The following is a 15,982-nucleotide window of genomic DNA, read 5'->3' as shown; positions in this document are numbered from 1 at the left end:
GGGAAAAAAGGTCACAATAAACCTACAACTGGTACTCTATCTTCTTCCTTGGGGGAGGTAATAAACAAAGCTTCGTTTGCATATACAAAGCTTATCTAATCAAGCTGACCTCCGCCTCTGACAAGACACAGACACGCATTCTGCTTGCTCTTTTTTTCAAGGGAGCTTTTTTATTATCTTGTTTTATTTTTAATTTTTGCATCGAGGCTACGCGAGGCTATCGTGCTTGCACACAGCAGCTGTGTTGAGGCTGACAAGCTCCATCGGGGTCATGCCAGCCCGGACCATCTAACGGTCCACTTCCTGTCGGTTGAAGGCGGCCATTTCCAGACATGTAGAAGCATTTTGGTTAAACTAATAATAGGACCGGACAATTTTTGCATCAAAGATTGTTCTTGTAAAATTGTCACCTCAAAGAAATTACTTTGAAGACATTTATTTCATGTACATGCCCCATTGAAGATAAGATAAAAAAAGGGTGACCTCACAAAATTTCTGAAACCAAGACATTGTTTTTATCAGGCAAAAAAAAGCTGCATGAAAGACATTTCTTTCCTTCTTTCACTCCTTGCAAATTCCTCCTTTCAAGATGTCGCAAAAGTCGGAAGAGGAGGAGGACGACAACGGCGGTGGGGGCAGACGGGAGTCTCTGCTTCGGATAATGAAGCATTTCCCGCCCTTGAATGCTTGGCGTGCCTTTTCAAGTTACATTGGGAGGAAATGTCTGCTATTAAGCTGATATCAGCTGCGTCCATTTGACATGTCCAAGATACTGCACCTTGTCTTCACTCTTCTTACCGCTCTGTAACCGCACAAGTTGACTCGAGCGCCAACACCAAGCCATTGTTGGGAGCAAAAATGAGAAGCAGCACTGGGCTAATCAACATCAACAGTACGAGAGGTATGAGAGTACTCCTCCCACACATCACCCCCCCACTACGCTCCCATCTAAACAAACCTTATCAAGCTAAGTGCCTTAGCATTAGCATGATGAAACATTTTACACCTAAAGTTGTGTAAAGATGAAATTGAGGAAAGAAAAGTAGCAATATTTCACAATACTACTAAGTCTTGATTCAACTCGCTTTATTTCCTCTTTCACCTTTATTTAGTTATCATGCACAGCATTACTTTCCATGCAGCTCACAAGGCCAAATTCAGAAGCAAAAAGGCAAACTTGCTGTTAGGTTGCACTTTCACAGGCAGCTGTCTCAGTACTTTAGTCCAGAAAAGTCATTGGCCAAGCTTTTCATGTGGCAAGACAAAGCAAGGAAGTTCTTACTGCCTTTGCTTCCCTTAAGGGGTGCTGACAAACATAAAAACATGACTAAAGTTCATATACCCTTGTAGTAATTCTCAATGTGGCTCCCTCTTGTGGCACACAAAAGAATTACTGCCTAAAATGAAATACTAAATTCATATACTCTTGCAGTAATTCTAAATGTGGCTCCCTCTAGTGGCACACAAAAGAATCACTACGTAAAATGAAATACTAAGTTCATGTACCCTTAGAGTAATTCTCAATGTGGCTCCCCCTAGTGGTAGACAAAAGAATCACTACCTAAAATGAAAGAGAAAGAGGTTCGCTGGCTTGTCGCTCGAAATTATGATGCAAAATATATTTAATTCATTACATTCTATTTCATGATGTTATTATTGTACTTGTGAAATCTGTAATTTTGGAAGTGAGAAATATGTTACAAAAATATGTTGCTGTGTTTTTTGGGGCTAGAAGGCTGATGTATAATAAATATATTTATTTTAATACCAAATGTGAGGTTAGGGTAGGACATAAGATGGACATTGGGACCTTATCGATTTTATTTACCTCTATGCATCTCCAAAGAATCCTTACCCTGAGGGTATAATGTTTTGATGCTATGTTTCACATGGCCTGCAGGGGGGGCCGTGCCCCCTCCGGCTACCATAGCAGGGTAGCTTGTCCCTCCTTGCGCGAGGGTGTGGACGTGGGCAGACGACTCGGCGCGGTTCAGTCTCTCCGAGACGGAAAGGAGCACCGCTATAAACTTCTCCCGAGGCCTCCAGTTACTCCTTTACATTTGGTAAGCCATCGCCTCGGACTGTTTTGGTGACTCGAGGCCGCCCGTCGTGCTTGTTAAACGGCGAAGCGACGCCGACTTTTTTGTCGCTGACCTGCAATTGCCGATGAGAGAAGCGGACCGTCAAGAATGGAGGTTAGCTTGCTAGGCTGCAGCTGCCAAAGTACCCCCGGGCCCTCTCCTTTTTTTGCTTCCTCTTCCTTTTACTCGAGTGTGATGTCGGCTGAGCGCTCCGTGTTCTGGCCTGTTGAGTGGAAATCAACAAGTTTGCTTTTTCCACCACGTTAGCGCAATGGCAGGCGGTGCTAGCCCGACTAACTCATCAAACTTCGCCTTCATATCGAAAATACTTTGACGAACACTTTAGGGTGATCTTCTACGTAGTATCTAATTTATAATCGCCATTCTACAGTTCCAAGTGTTCAACACAAATCAATTATCAACGCACTTTAGTGTAAGAAGCGTTCCATTAAATCAATATTATTATTACCAATATTACGAGCAATGTTGGTTATTTTTCTTGACGAGATCGTCAAGGATCAAGCTAGAAACATTTAAGTAACCGTCACAGGCAAACAACAGCAATTCCTCCATTTGAGGAAGCAACAGCTTGCAAATATTTGGTTGAATTTATTGGCAAATGTTCACAAACGACCAACAGACAGTCGAAAACTTTATCAAGGTGATTGAAAATGCATTTTGCTTAAAGTGTAAATGACTTAAAAAGGAAATCCAAAAGTGACACTTTTTGAAGAATCTCTCATTATTCTTTGGTACTTAAACTGCATGCTTTGTATACACTATGTCAATAATTCTAAAACAATCAGAAAATATCAATTATATTTAATCCTGGTGAAATATGCATGTACGGGATTGCTCTAATACTGTCAATTTGGGAGGAATCATGTGAAAAATGTCCTTTGCCCTCTCAAGGGTGAAATTTAAAATTGCAATATTCCTTGAAAGCTGTGCAGCCCGCCCCAACTATTTCCAACACGCTTCTTTTCAATTTCAGGCTGCTGCGAGCGCCCTCCTCACCCCCCAAGAGGCTCAGCGACCGTGTCCCTCACTGGTTCCGGTGAGGGACGGATGAAAGCTCCGTCTCGCCGCTTCAACGCAGTGTCGTGCCGCTCGGGCTAACGTCGGGCGTTCCAAAATGGACGACATCTTCACGCAGTGTCGGGAAGGCAACGCGGTGGCCGTGCGCCTCTGGCTGGACAACACGGAAAATGACCTCAACCAAGGGTGAGGGTTCCTGCGCCTCCTTAAAAAAGTCATTGAATCCATGAATCTTAAAAAAATAATTCTTTAATTGGCATTAAATGTCTTTTAAATATTACCAGACGATTAGTAAGATTTTATGGTGGTAAGCAGTTAATTAGCATGTAGACCAAATCAGTCACTACATCCAAATTAATTTGTGCATTTTTGCCATTGGCAATTTCAAATACAGTTCTGTCCTGTTTTTAAATAAAGGGATAGAGATTAAGTCATTGTTTTGAAATACAACTTGTCCAAAAGGGACGCCTCGTGCACAAGTTAAAAATTTGCTGGCGTGACTCGGCGCTTTGGTTGCCTCGGCTGACTTCCAGTAGCAGCGGCACAGCAGTTTGTCCCCCGAGGACGCCGGCCTGGAATTGAACCCGCTTCCTCGGAAGTGCGTGTTTATGGGTCGGGAATCGCCTGATGGCAGCGCAGGAAGCTGGCCGCGATGCCGGCCATGCAGAAGCGAGGCAACCGAGGCTTGCCAACGCCTCTCCCGACCCGCTTGAAGGCATCCGCAGCGGTCCCGGGCCGATTCTTCCATTAGCCGATGAGCGCGTCAAACTCCTCGCTCCCCCCGGCTGGCTGATTTATTGCCTCAGGCGGGAAGAAGAGGAGTGCGGCTCGCCCCCCCTAAGAGGAAAATTGGGATTGTGTTTGGCCTTCAAATCTCAGCGTGAAATACTTTGCGTCCTCCCGGATTGTTTACTCTGCCGCCACAAAGCGTGGCTGGCGCATGCTAAATCTCCTTACAAGGAATAACACGCGGGCAGCCGCAGTCGCGCTCCCGCCCGGTAGGACGACTGCGCTGCAGCGGCTCCGCTGTCCAAGTCGTATTTGGCCAGACAGACAAGTGTGCGCGGAATGCGCATCTCGCCCCCACCTCGCTCGGCCGATTCCGTTTTCGACATTCCTCTTTATTCTGCCGGTTGGAAGCGGACCGCTTCAGGCCGTCGTCGTCTTTATTTAGCTACGCCGCTAGCTGCGCAGGCTGAGCTCTGTCGAGCAAAGGCTCCTTGTTTGGGATGGCGAGGCGGGAGCTTTACGGGGTGTTTGCTGATTTTATATATAACTCCTTTTGTCAGCGCGGCGGGAAGCGGACATTTAGTGGTCGCCATAACTTCCGCTGACACTTTTTATGAATGAAAGGCCGTAGAAATCGCTGCGCCCGGAGGCATCCGTTCCCGTCGTCATTAGTTGATTGTAAAATGGAATGAATCACGCTCGGTCGTTCGTTTCCTCAGATTTCGCCGACCGGCCGGCGGCGAGGCTTTCCTTCTGACGCATCTGCCGGACTGAGGCCCATTGGCAGGTGCAAGCGCCTGAAATAAATGACGGCAGCCCGCCACGAGGGACTTAGAGCGGGAGGGGGAAGATATGTCGAGCTCAAAGCGAAAATCGAGCTCTGCCGCAAACATGAGAATCCGGAGAGCTTCAAAGTGCCACGCTAATGCTAACAGGAGCGGGAAAGTCAATATTCAGATGCTGTTTTTGGCTCATCAATAAGGAAGATTTAGCCACAAATGGCCCAAGAAGGTTGTCGATCACGGCCGCTCCTCTGCGGCGCTCTCCGCTCAATTCTCCGTCATTTTGTTAGCAGTTAAGATCTTATTCCCAGATGCATCAGACTTCCTTCCGGGGACTTGAGTTAATTAGTTTTTGGGGTTTGGCCTTCTACTCAGACGGGAAATGAGCCTCGTCCCGCCCGATGCACAGATAGACCTGTGTAGTGGGACTGACTGGGTCTGCGCGGGACGTGTTAGCACAAGCCAGTGAAGCGGGATGCCGGGGCGGAAGCTTGACTTGCCTTCGTAATGCTCTTTCAGTTCTCTCTGGTCTGATTATTGTGCGTCTGCGTGGGGACTTGAATTTGAAGCGAGACAGAGGAGACGAGCCAAACTGCCAGAGGAATGAAAAAAACAACTAATCGACATAGAACAGATGGAGCTCTCGCTGCCCTTAGAAGGTCTGCGGCGGCTTTTGACTGAATGGCTTGTGTCATTCTGCTGACGCCCGTGTGCCAGAGCACATCAGAAGGCCCACTGTGTCAGCCACAATGCTGCTCAGAGCAGATTGTGATGCAATCAAGTCAAGACACATTACGCCTGTGGGATAAAAAAAAAAATCTTCCGAGGAGCGGGATGGGCAGAATGGACTCGGGACCCCAATTGGCACATCCGAGCCAACTTGACATCCGGGCCGCGCTTGCACAAGAGACAAGTTGACACACGTGCCAGGCCGTCTTGACGCACAGCCTGACTTGACTCCTAAGTGAACTTAAGTCCATTAAAGTGACGTTGCAACTTTGCAGGGACGACCACGGCTTCAGCCCTCTGCACTGGGCGTGTCGGGAAGGCCGCTCCGGCGTGGTGGACATGCTCATCATGCGAGGCGCCCGCATCAACGTCATGAACCGCGGGGATGACACACCCCTGCACCTGGCCGCCAGCCACGGACATCGCGACATTGTGGGCAAGGTACTGGAAAAAGTGGGCGACTCATCCCTCTAATGTTGTGTCATCAAGTCACAGACGAATATTCAGTGCCTCAAAATGGTCTCCATTAGTTGCAGCCAAACTGGCGCCATCTGGTGGACAAAATGTCTGTCCAAATGTTTTGACGATCTTTTTATGGTTTGGTTTCGGTTAGTCTCGCAAACAACTTTTGAAGGCCTTGTTTTGATTTTCGATTGTGTCAAGACAGAGCTAGCAAAAATATAAACCTCGGGTGCGTACGCTGGCCGTCTCTGACGTCTGGTCCTCTGTGTTTGCCGGCAGCTGATTCAGTGCAAAGCGGACAGCAACTCCGCCAACGAACACGGCAACACGCCACTGCACTACGCCTGCTTCTGGGGACAAGACTTGGTGGCGGAGGTTAGTGGACGCCCGTTTTGCTCAGCGCTCAATTGCTGCAAGCTTTTGCTTCTTGTCCGCCTAGGACCTGGTCACCAACGGAGCCCAAGTGAGCATCTGTAACAAATATGGCGAGACCCCCCTGGACAAAGCCAAGCCTCACCTGCAAGAGCTTCTCAGAGGTATCAGCCCCGTTTTCTGGCTTATCACTATTTGCCGGTCACTCTTCACTGCTCATTCTGCCCTTTGCTGTCCAGAAAAAGCTGAAAAGATGGGACAAAACTTGAACAAAATCCCCTTCAAGGACACATTTTGGAAAGGCACCACCCGAACACGACCTCGTGAGTACACAACACATGGCGAATAGCAGCTTGATCAAATTTCGTCTGGAAAGTGCCACATGACTTTGCTTTTTTTTTTTTCCCCTATCGCTTCTGTTTCTAGGCAACGGTACTTTGAACAAACACGCAGGCGTGGACTACAAGCAGCTCTCTCTCCTGGCTCGGATAAACGAAAACCAATCTGGAGAGGTACGTTGATGATGCGGCCAACCCTCGCCGTTCTCGACGCCAGTATCTTTTTGCGGTAGTCTTACATGTGTATTTTTTTTCACGTAGTTGTGGCAAGGGCGTTGGCAAGGCAACGAGATCGTGGTCAAAGTGCTGAAGGTCCGCGACTGGACCACCAGGAAAAGCAGGGACTTTAACGAGGAGTATCCCAAACTCAGGTGCGTTTTTTTTTTTGTTTTTTTTTGCCGTCTGTCCCGTTGACTGCGACGTCACAACCGGGCGCCTTTCCTCTGCTGCAGGATCTTTTCCCATCCCAATGTGCTCCCCATGTTGGGAGCGTGTCAGTCCCCACCGGCTCCTCATCCCATCATCATCACGCACTGGATGCCATACGGCTCCCTCTACAACGTGCTGCACGAGGGCACCAGTGAGTACTTTGCCGGCGAGATCCCACCCGCCTAGTAGTGACCTCGCTCGCCGTGTCGTCCCGCTCTCAGACTTTGTGGTGGACCAGACGCAAGCGGTCAAGTTTGCTCTGGACATCGCCTGCGGGATGGCCTTTTTGCACACGCTGGAGCCCATGATCCCCCGACACTATCTGAACAGCAAGAGCATCATGGTGAGGACACGTCACCAAGGCTACATTGTCCGCCGGGCGTGACATCTCGCTCTTGGCTTGATCAACAGATCGATGAAGACATGACAGCCAGGATCAGCATGGCCGACGTCAAGTTCTCCTTTCAGTGTCCCGGCAGGATGTACTCGCCCGCCTGGGTGGCTCCCGAGGGTGCGTGATGCCGCACACCACACGCACAGTTTGGCCCAAGTCAAACTGTAACAATGACTCGTCACGAGATACGCCCTCGCGGCTGTTCTGATTTCTTGGCCTGCTTGATGGTTTTTGCAGCCCTGCAGAAGAAGCCGGAGGACATCAACCGGCGGTCGGCGGACATGTGGAGCTTTGCCGTGCTGCTGTGGGAGCTGGTGACCAGGGAGGTGCCTTTCGCGGACCTCTCCAACATGGAAATCGGCATGAAGGTCAGATCTCGTTCAGCTTGTGCCACAGAAAAAGAAAAGTTGGCAGGTCCCCGCGATAGATTTGTCAGCACAAGCACCACTGACGTGCACGATACTCTCGTTTTGTCTTCAGGTGGCCTTGGAGGGCTTGAGGCCCACCATTCCGCCCGGCATCTCGCCGCACATCTGCAAGCTGATGAAGATCTGCATGAACGAGGACCCGGCCAAGAGGCCCAAATTTGACATGATTGTGCCTATTCTGGAGAAAATGCAGGACAAGTAAAAAAAAAAACAAAAAACTTTTGAACAGACATTGTACGCCTCCCCCTGATGTTGCCTTAAACTGCTCACCCTCAGCAGCCGTATATTTTTCTGGAAGAGGTTTTTTTTTTTTAATGTTGCACATGTTGACTAAAGACACGTGGCTGAATAACCTGTGGAGGGCATCGACGGGTTTTGGTTGGATGTGAAAGGTGTTCCTATATCGCTGGCCTTGGGCTGAATCAAATCATCACTTTTAGGGAGATTCCAAAAGGTGCATGTTTGCTCGACCCGAGGGTTGACGCAGCACGAGTCAGCATTTTGCAAAGCATGACAAAGCATTTCTTTGTAATGACTAAAGCTATTTTTAAAACGTTTTCCCATACACCAAAAATAATACTGATGGTTTATTTTTTTTGGCTCTCGTTTGAAAATCTAGACCAAAAGTGCTTTTAGTTCTTATTTCTCAAACATGTCAAAAAAATCCTTGGGAGGAAACATGAGTGTTTGATTGTGGCCATCAAAGGAAGAACAAATGGTGTACTTATTCTAAATCATTGTGGGTGCGTCTTTTTTTTTGTCATTGCATTCTGCATGCGATTATATTTTCTTTTGTCTTCACATGCTCATCTATCTTGTCTTTTCCGTGCCTACATCGCTTACTTCTTTGCATCCGAGCCAAAATCAAATGCAACCTATACAAATGTATTTATATCTACAGTATATGTATTAAATTGAAAATTATGACAAATTGTATGTGTTCATATTTTATGCGATTCACCAAAAGCTTGGGTGTGGCAATACAAAGTGCGGTGCCTGCCTGAATCTGTACTGTGTGTATCAAATTATGTTTTACAAGCAACAGAGACCAGATTGATTTGATGTTGCAAATTATTTATTTGTTGTTTCTTTGAATTTAATTGACACGGACAGTTTGGACTTTGGAGCTTTTACATGTTATTGCAAATGTAATAAACATAATGAAAGCTTTACATGGAATCGTAGTCCCGCGGAATCTAATCAAATGGTTGTAAATGTTGCGTCCATGAATCATCGAATTTTATTTTATTATTTTTGTGGAGAGAAGACACACCCCTCAGATGCTTAGGCTGCGAACCGGGTAAGAGCCCGGCTGCCACTGCCCTCCTCCGCACCCCACCTCACCCCATCCCGTTTGGAGAGACCGTCGCCGTGGGCACGGTAGCAGTTTGCGCTCGCGTAATTATGGAAACATGTAGCTAACTCGCTCAACCGGACGTCTTTTGAAGCCAAGGAGGGTCCGCCGGTAAGTGAAAAGGCATCCACACGGGCAGATTGCGCTTTAATTCGACGTTCCGGAGCTCATTCGTGAAGCTAACGTTAGCTTAGCCAAAATGACGGACGGCAGTGATGGCGGATGGACGGTGCCCGACCGGCCGTTATTGTCATACGGCGGCGGGCCGTGGCATCGAGAAAAAAAAAAATCGGCCGACGTGGCAGGGTTTCATGCAGCCTATTTGATTTCATCGCATATTATTTGATTTCACGAGTAGCAATAAATGTAGCCGCGATGCCATGGTGACATTTAGGGCAACGTTATTATTAGAGATTAACTATAGCCAAAGTACGCTTCGGATCGGAAAGATTAAAACGTCATAGCAAAATGTCAGGCTTGGCTGGCTGGTTTAAATAAAAGATATGATCTAAAAGTGTGTATTTAGTTGTGTAGTTTGAGCCATTCGACTCGATTGACGACGAAAACACCACTGGAGTGAGACAGCCTCGTTAGCTTTGTGAGCTAGCATGCTAACAACAGCGAAGCTCCTCTTGTTTTGCAATTTGCATTACATCGCGACCAATAAATACCACAGGGTTGCTATCGTGATATTAAATAAATGTTCTATTTTGCGAGTTAGCCTGCTAACATCATTCCGTTTCGTCACAATCAACCCCCGGGGGTGGGGTGGGGGGGTTTATTGGGCACAAATCACGAATAACGGGACCCCCCCCCCCTTATCTTTTACATGCCAATAACTATAGATTTGTGTATAAAATAAGTACACCTCTGCATAAAATTGTATCCTAATTCAAATGCTTGCTGAGGTCACGAGCACCCCCTGGAACCCCCCTCACGCCCCCCTATTTGAGAAGGACTGCTCACGATTCTGCCATAAGATTTCTTGAAATGATTTCTCACGAAAGCTAAATGCTAATGTATAGAGTGATATGTGGAAATGAGCAATAAACTGTACAGAGCAGCAACACGCAGAAGAAGAGTATATTGTCTCCCCTATGTGGGTCCCCAGCTACGTGGAACGTGAAGCAGCGATGGGCGGCCACGACGACGATGTCAGGCCATACGTGGCCAACAAGCAGCGCGACGAGGAGCTGAGAAAGAACAAGCTGAACGACTGGTGCGAGCACGAGTCGACGGGCAACAAGGCCAAGTGGCACAAGGAGGGTCAGAACCAGCTGCGCAAGGTGAGCGAGAACCAGCAGGAGCAGGACCACAACTGCAACATCAGCCACAATGGCAACCCGGACGGGGGGCGGGACGAGTCCCCCAAGGCGGCCACCCGGGAAGAGGCCAACAACATCCTCAACGAGCCGCTCCTCATCCACGCCGTGGACGAGGATGAGAAGGAGAAGGAGAGGGAAGAGGAGGACAAGGGGGAGAAGTCGGAGGAAGCTCCTCCAGATGAAGAGGGCACCCCCAAAGGACAAGAGGGAGGCGTCCCCGGCAGGAGCGCCTGCCTCCTGTTCGCCAACGTGAACGGGATACCGAGCGACGATGAGGCCGACTGGTCCGCCGCCAGCCCCGACAACGCCGCCGACGCTTCTTCTCCCAACGGCAACCGAGGTAAGCGCCATCGAGCACCGGAGAACTTGAGGCGCCCGCGGCTTCTTGTTCCGTGACAAGCACGCGGAAGCCAAGCCTGCATTTGTCTTCATCGCCCCCCCTAGACTCCTTCTGGGACTCGAGCGCCTTCGAGACGGACACGGACCTGCCGGCCGGCTGGATGCGTGTGCGCGACACGTCGGGCACCTACTACTGGCACATCCCCACCGGCACCACCCAGTGGGAGCCCCCCTCCCCACTCGGGCAGGTGGGCGACTCCACGATGCCCTCCGCCATGTCTCCGGAGAGGACGCCGTGCGACGAGTCCGAGGTCAGACCCCCTCTCGACTCCCAAACATTTGGAAGACCCGAGCGAGCCAGCGAGGGAACTTTGTCGCACGGTCCGTGTTTGCGTGCTCGTATTTGATCGGCCAATGTCGTGCGTGTTCTCAGGAATCCTGGCCTCAGTTTTCCAGCACAGAGGAAGGCGGCGCCGACGGACAACTGTGGAAGGTAACAAGCTTTGGAAACGCGTGGCACACGCAGGAGTCCAACTCGTCTCTAAACCGTGACGTCCGCAGGAGGAAGGAGAGGCCGCGTCGGATCAAAGCCTGCGAGAGTTTGAGGGGGCCACTCTCCGCTATGCTTCCATCAACCTCAAGTAAGTTCTCTTAGCGTCACGTCAACAGGATTTGAAAGCAAAACTGACTAAACCTCTTGTCGCTCACGCTGAAGCTACAACTGCTCCCAGTCTGAGGATGAAGAGAACCCAGTCCCCCTCTGCACCGATTTAGAAAGCAAGGTACTCCGTTCGTTCGGATATTTCGGCTATCCCTCATTTTAGCGACGAGAGTGATGACCGTCTCCCTTGTGCTGGTGGCAGTGCTTTGCAGTGCGTTCGTTAGGCTGGGTGGAGATGTCGGAGGATGACGTGGCGCCGGGCAAGAGCAGCGTGGCCGTCAACAACTGCATTCGCCAGTTGTCCTACCACAAGCACAACCTGGACGACACGGCCGGCATCTGGGGAGAGGTGACGCCAGCTCTGAGACCTGAAAAAAAAACTCCAATCCATTTGAGTTGAAGGCCACATTGCTCAGCCAGCCTTCTACTCTACTGACGCACGTCTTTTTCACACAGGGCAAGGACATGCTGATGGTGCTGGAGAAGGACACCATGAACCTGATCGACCCGCTGGGACAGACGCTGCTTCACGCGCAGTCCATCGGCAGCATCCGCGTATGGGGCGTCGGCAGGGACAACGGCAGGTCCGTTTTCACGCCCAGCGCAGGATTCATTGTTGTGCAACCCGAGTTTTTCCTCACAAGAGGGACGTGACCCCTGTGAAAGAATCATTTCGATTGCTTTTCAACTCCGAGTTGCGCTTTGAGAGGCTCTGCTGGACATTCGAGGGTATTACAGCTGCGTCTTGCCATTGTTCTAACGCTTGTGTTTTTCTTCCATGCTGCTTTTTGCCCATGCCAACAGGGAAAGGTATACTCGAGGTCTTTTTTTTGTTTTTTTTTTTGCTCTCTGTGGTGTGCGCAACTTTTCCGCCTCATAATGGTGAATTTCAAATTTGTGCGCTTTGCCCCGCAGGGATTTTGCCTACGTGGCCCGGGACAGTCTGACGCAGGTCCTGAAGTGTCACGTGTTTCGCTGCGACTCGCCCGCCAAGAACATCGCCACCTCTCTGCACGAGATGTGCTCCAAGGTGGGACTCGCCTCGTGCCATACGCTTTCAACATCGGGGGTCAACACCGTTTTCCTCTTTGCACGTTCCCGATAGATCATGATGGAAAGAAAGGCGTCCAAGCCCGGCGTGAGTCGTCTCAGCTCAGACACGGGCAAGCCATTGTCCGTTGAAGGTAAACAAAAGCACCTCTTGAAGATTTTCCGGTTGCTCACATGGATCGTTTCCTTGCTTTGCCAGAGTTTCCGGCTCCCAAGAACGAACTTTTCCAGCGCTTCCAAGTGTATTACCTCGGCTGCGAGCCCGTGCTCAAGCCAGTGGGTAAGAAAAGACTCCACTCCCTGTTGTCACGCTTTCCTTTTGCACGTATCTGACACGAGAACACGTTTGGCAGGCATGGACGTGATCAACGAGGCTCTGGAGGTGGCCGTGGCGGGCAAAGACAAAAATGACTGGACTCCGGTGTCTGTCAACGTGGCGCCCGCGACGCTCACCATACTCGCAAAACAGGTTCAAGAACTTTTTTTTTTCCCCTTTTTGGGGTTGGATTCTTTCTTCTGTAACCAAGTGCAGTCTTTTTGTAAATGTGATTTCATGTGTTTAACATTACAGGTATGCACAAGAAATGTACATTTTTGTAGAAGAGCGACACCGTCAACGAGGTCGAAGACGCCTTGGCTGACCAAACTTGCTTCTTTCAGACGGACGAGGTCGTGTCGGAGTGCCGCGTGCGCTTCCTGTCTTTCATGGGCGTGGGCAAGGACGTGCGTACCTTCGCCTTCATCATGGCCGACGGCCCGCGAGACTTCACCTGCCACAAGTTTTGGTGCGAGCCCAACGCCGCCAGCCTCAGCGAGGCCGTCCAGGCCGCTTGCATGGTCAGTCTTTTTGCATTTGGGAGGGGCAACCACAGAAATGCTCCACATTCATTTTTATCTGACTTTCAATCATTTAATTTATGTCACCCTGAAATTTTGATATCAACCACACGTTGTAAATTTGCTCTCATCATAAAACATTTTTGTCCCGTCATTACATTTGAATTTGTCTATTATCTTACAAAGTATCTTCATTCTTTGTGGCGTTTCCATTTTAACATTGTACTTTTGTTTTGAAGCTACGCTACCAGAAGTGTCTGGACGCACGTCCGCCCAGCCTGGCGTCTTGCTTGCCCACCCCGCCCGCCGACTCTGTGGCCCGCCGCGTCAAGAAAGGAGTGCAGAGCCTGCTGGGCAGCTTCAAGAGTTACCGCTCGGGCTCCCAGTCACCTTGACGGGCCGCCGCGCCGCCAAGGTCCATGCAAAACAGCTCCAATTTTTTCCTCACACTTTTTTGACACCTTACACACTCACATGCTCAAGAGGCAAAAGGCGACCTGATTTTTTTTTTTTTGGGGGGGGGGGGAAACTTTCCTCTCCTAATAGATGGCATTCCAGCCTTACTGGGATTCTTTGATGTGATTCTCAACTATTTTTGTGTTTTAACAGAAACAACGCTTGGAATGTTGGGACATTTGTCACGTGATAAAAGATGCTCGAACGAGCGCTGTAGATTGTCTCTCACATACACACGCACTACGTTGTTCCCTATTAGGCCTCGGCGCAATGTGTGCGTAAAAAGAGTATGCTAAGTGACCCTGGAAGTTCTGGAACACACGCAACCTAAATTGTCATCCACTTGGATCTCCTCATGGCAGCCTTTCAGGATAAATGCCACCATGTACAGTAGAAAATGACTTCATCTAAGATTGTTTCAAAAAACTCAGTCGCACGCTCAGCCCAATGCGTCAATTATTGTTTTATCAGTCAACTTAGTTGCCAGACACAAAGACGCCACTAGGTGGTGCCAAAGCAGGGTGGCCATTGCTGCGGCAACCTCAAGTTGGAGGGCCAATTGCAAACGGGGCTGCACTCGACATTTCGACTTTTCGTGCGAGTCTATGTTGAGGCTAAGCTAAGTGTGCCACATAACGCAACACATACACGCATCATCAGTGGCCATCGCTGAGATGGCGAGGGAGGCTCCGGCAGGGCGGGGCTGAGCTTCCCTGGCCGATGCGTATAACGTACGTGAGTCTTCCAAAGAGATAGTCATCGTTCTTTCGTTGATTAGCATGCAAGTTGAGTGTGCAATAAGGACCTTGTTGGAAACGTCAACAACCCGGCCCGCACTGTTGCCAACGCACACACGTGCTCACATACACCCGCTCGGTAGTGCTGTACCATGCATGTTTACCTTTTTGGTGTATCCTCTGCGTCCTGTTCTCTCTCTCTCTCTTTGTGTGTGCGTCGAATTAGAAAGTAGCCGTAGAAAGCGGCCACGCAGCCGCTTTATTTTTTTTGGGACACAAAACCATGAGCATAACTTCTCCACGCTTTGTTGCTTTTGCTGTGATTGTACGCAACAAGTGAATGATCTCATCAATGATGTGTCGTAGCACCCTAGTAATGATTGAAAAAAACGATGTATAAGTAATGTATAGATTTCTATCTTAGCAACACTAACCCACCCACGTCGATCACCGCCACCTTCCTCGTCACGTCTGCTCATCGTGTCCCGCGCCCATTCCCGGCTAGTGGCATTAAGTTATTATTTCTTCCCATGTACATTTTAGATGTTCAAAAATGGATGTATATACAGTATATATATATAAATATATACATACACAAGAGGTCAGCGCACAATAAATGTCAACATATCATTGCTGTCGTTGCCGTTACCATGATTGTAGTTTTTTTATTTTAGTTGCAGTGCACACTGAAGCCACACGGGGGAGCCCTCTATCTTGTATCTCGCTAGCTATCTTTTGGTTTTCTCTTACCTTTCCTTCCCTCCTTTCCTTTAATTTGCCCTTTGATTTTTTTTCTTTACACCAACACTTCTTTTTTATTTTCCTCTCCTTTCCCTGTCCATTTTCTTTTGCTTTTTCTGTCTTGTCACATTTTTTCCCCCTTTCCCCATTCTTTTTTTTCCCTTTTCTCTGACCTTTCCTCTGTCCTTTCTTCCCTCCTTTCCTTTCCCTTACATCCTCCTCCCCCCCAACCATTCCCTCGATGAGCGCCTCTTCCCAGGGAAGAGCGTCCATTTGTTTCGTCTCGAAGCTTTGGAGATGAAAGCAAGCTGCAAGCAAACGACAAAGCCTTGCGCCCGAAACCAGCCAACGTTTGAAGCGTCCTGATGCAGTCGGGAGCCTTTGTTGGAGAAAACCTGATCTTTGCTCCACTTGAGCGCCTCCGGCGTTTGCGCTTTTCAATATCCCCTGAAGCAGCTTGTGGCTCATCTGGTTTCCTCCGACTTTCCAAAAACAGATTGAACACTCTAAATTGTCCTCTAGGTGTGAATGGTTGCCTTTGTGTTTGGCCGGCGACCAGTCTCGGGCGTAACCCGCATCTCGCCCAACTTCAGCTAGAATTTTTTTATTTTACACTGTTGCAGGCTACTAGTAAATCAATTAAACAGGTTTTTGATTTATCTTTTTCATTTGAATCATTTTTAATGAAGTTATGAAAGAT

At 48.9% G+C, this 15,982-nt stretch overlaps 2 protein-coding genes across 3 annotated transcripts; both read left to right on the top strand.

Annotated features, from left to right (window-relative positions):
- The first annotated feature begins 1,900 nt into the window (after positions 1–1,900).
- LOC148395441 (scaffold protein ILK) lies at positions 1,901–8,713 on the top strand. Of its 2 annotated transcripts, none has more exons than XM_088380466.1 (13): positions 1,901–2,063; positions 3,076–3,305; positions 5,635–5,800; positions 6,101–6,196; positions 6,261–6,357; positions 6,433–6,516; positions 6,620–6,705; positions 6,793–6,902; positions 6,984–7,111; positions 7,182–7,303; positions 7,372–7,471; positions 7,592–7,722; positions 7,835–8,713. In XM_088380466.1, exons 2-13 carry the CDS (start codon positions 3,217–3,219, stop codon positions 7,982–7,984), a joined length of 1,359 nt encoding a protein of 452 aa, XP_088236592.1. In that variant the 5' UTR covers positions 1,901–2,063; positions 3,076–3,216; the 3' UTR covers positions 7,985–8,713. The 2 variants fall into 2 exon arrangements, with proteins under 2 accessions (XP_088236592.1, XP_088236593.1); XM_088380467.1 differs by having other exon boundaries at positions 2,053–2,195.
- A 368-nt stretch (positions 8,714–9,081) lies between these two features.
- apbb1 (amyloid beta precursor protein binding family B member 1) lies at positions 9,082–15,189 on the top strand. The gene is made up of 14 exons (XM_088380463.1): positions 9,082–9,247; positions 10,248–10,801; positions 10,906–11,111; positions 11,234–11,293; positions 11,362–11,441; positions 11,516–11,582; positions 11,664–11,810; positions 11,918–12,045; positions 12,377–12,491; positions 12,567–12,645; positions 12,711–12,791; positions 12,865–12,980; positions 13,172–13,348; positions 13,588–15,189. The coding sequence occupies exons 2-14, from the start codon at positions 10,270–10,272 to the stop codon at positions 13,741–13,743; spliced, it is 1,944 nt and encodes a 647-aa protein (XP_088236589.1). The 5' UTR covers positions 9,082–9,247; positions 10,248–10,269; the 3' UTR covers positions 13,744–15,189.
- The last annotated feature ends 793 nt before the right edge of the window (positions 15,190–15,982 follow it).

This window comes from Syngnathus floridae, chromosome 7 (genome assembly GCF_059516105.1).
Source record: "Syngnathus floridae isolate MCC-2025c chromosome 7, RoL_Sflo_1.0, whole genome shotgun sequence".
Classification (NCBI taxonomy): domain Eukaryota; kingdom Metazoa; phylum Chordata; class Actinopteri; order Syngnathiformes; family Syngnathidae; genus Syngnathus; species Syngnathus floridae.
The sequence above is the reverse complement of the archived record's forward strand: the minus strand, read 5'-3'. Positions and strand labels throughout refer to the sequence as shown.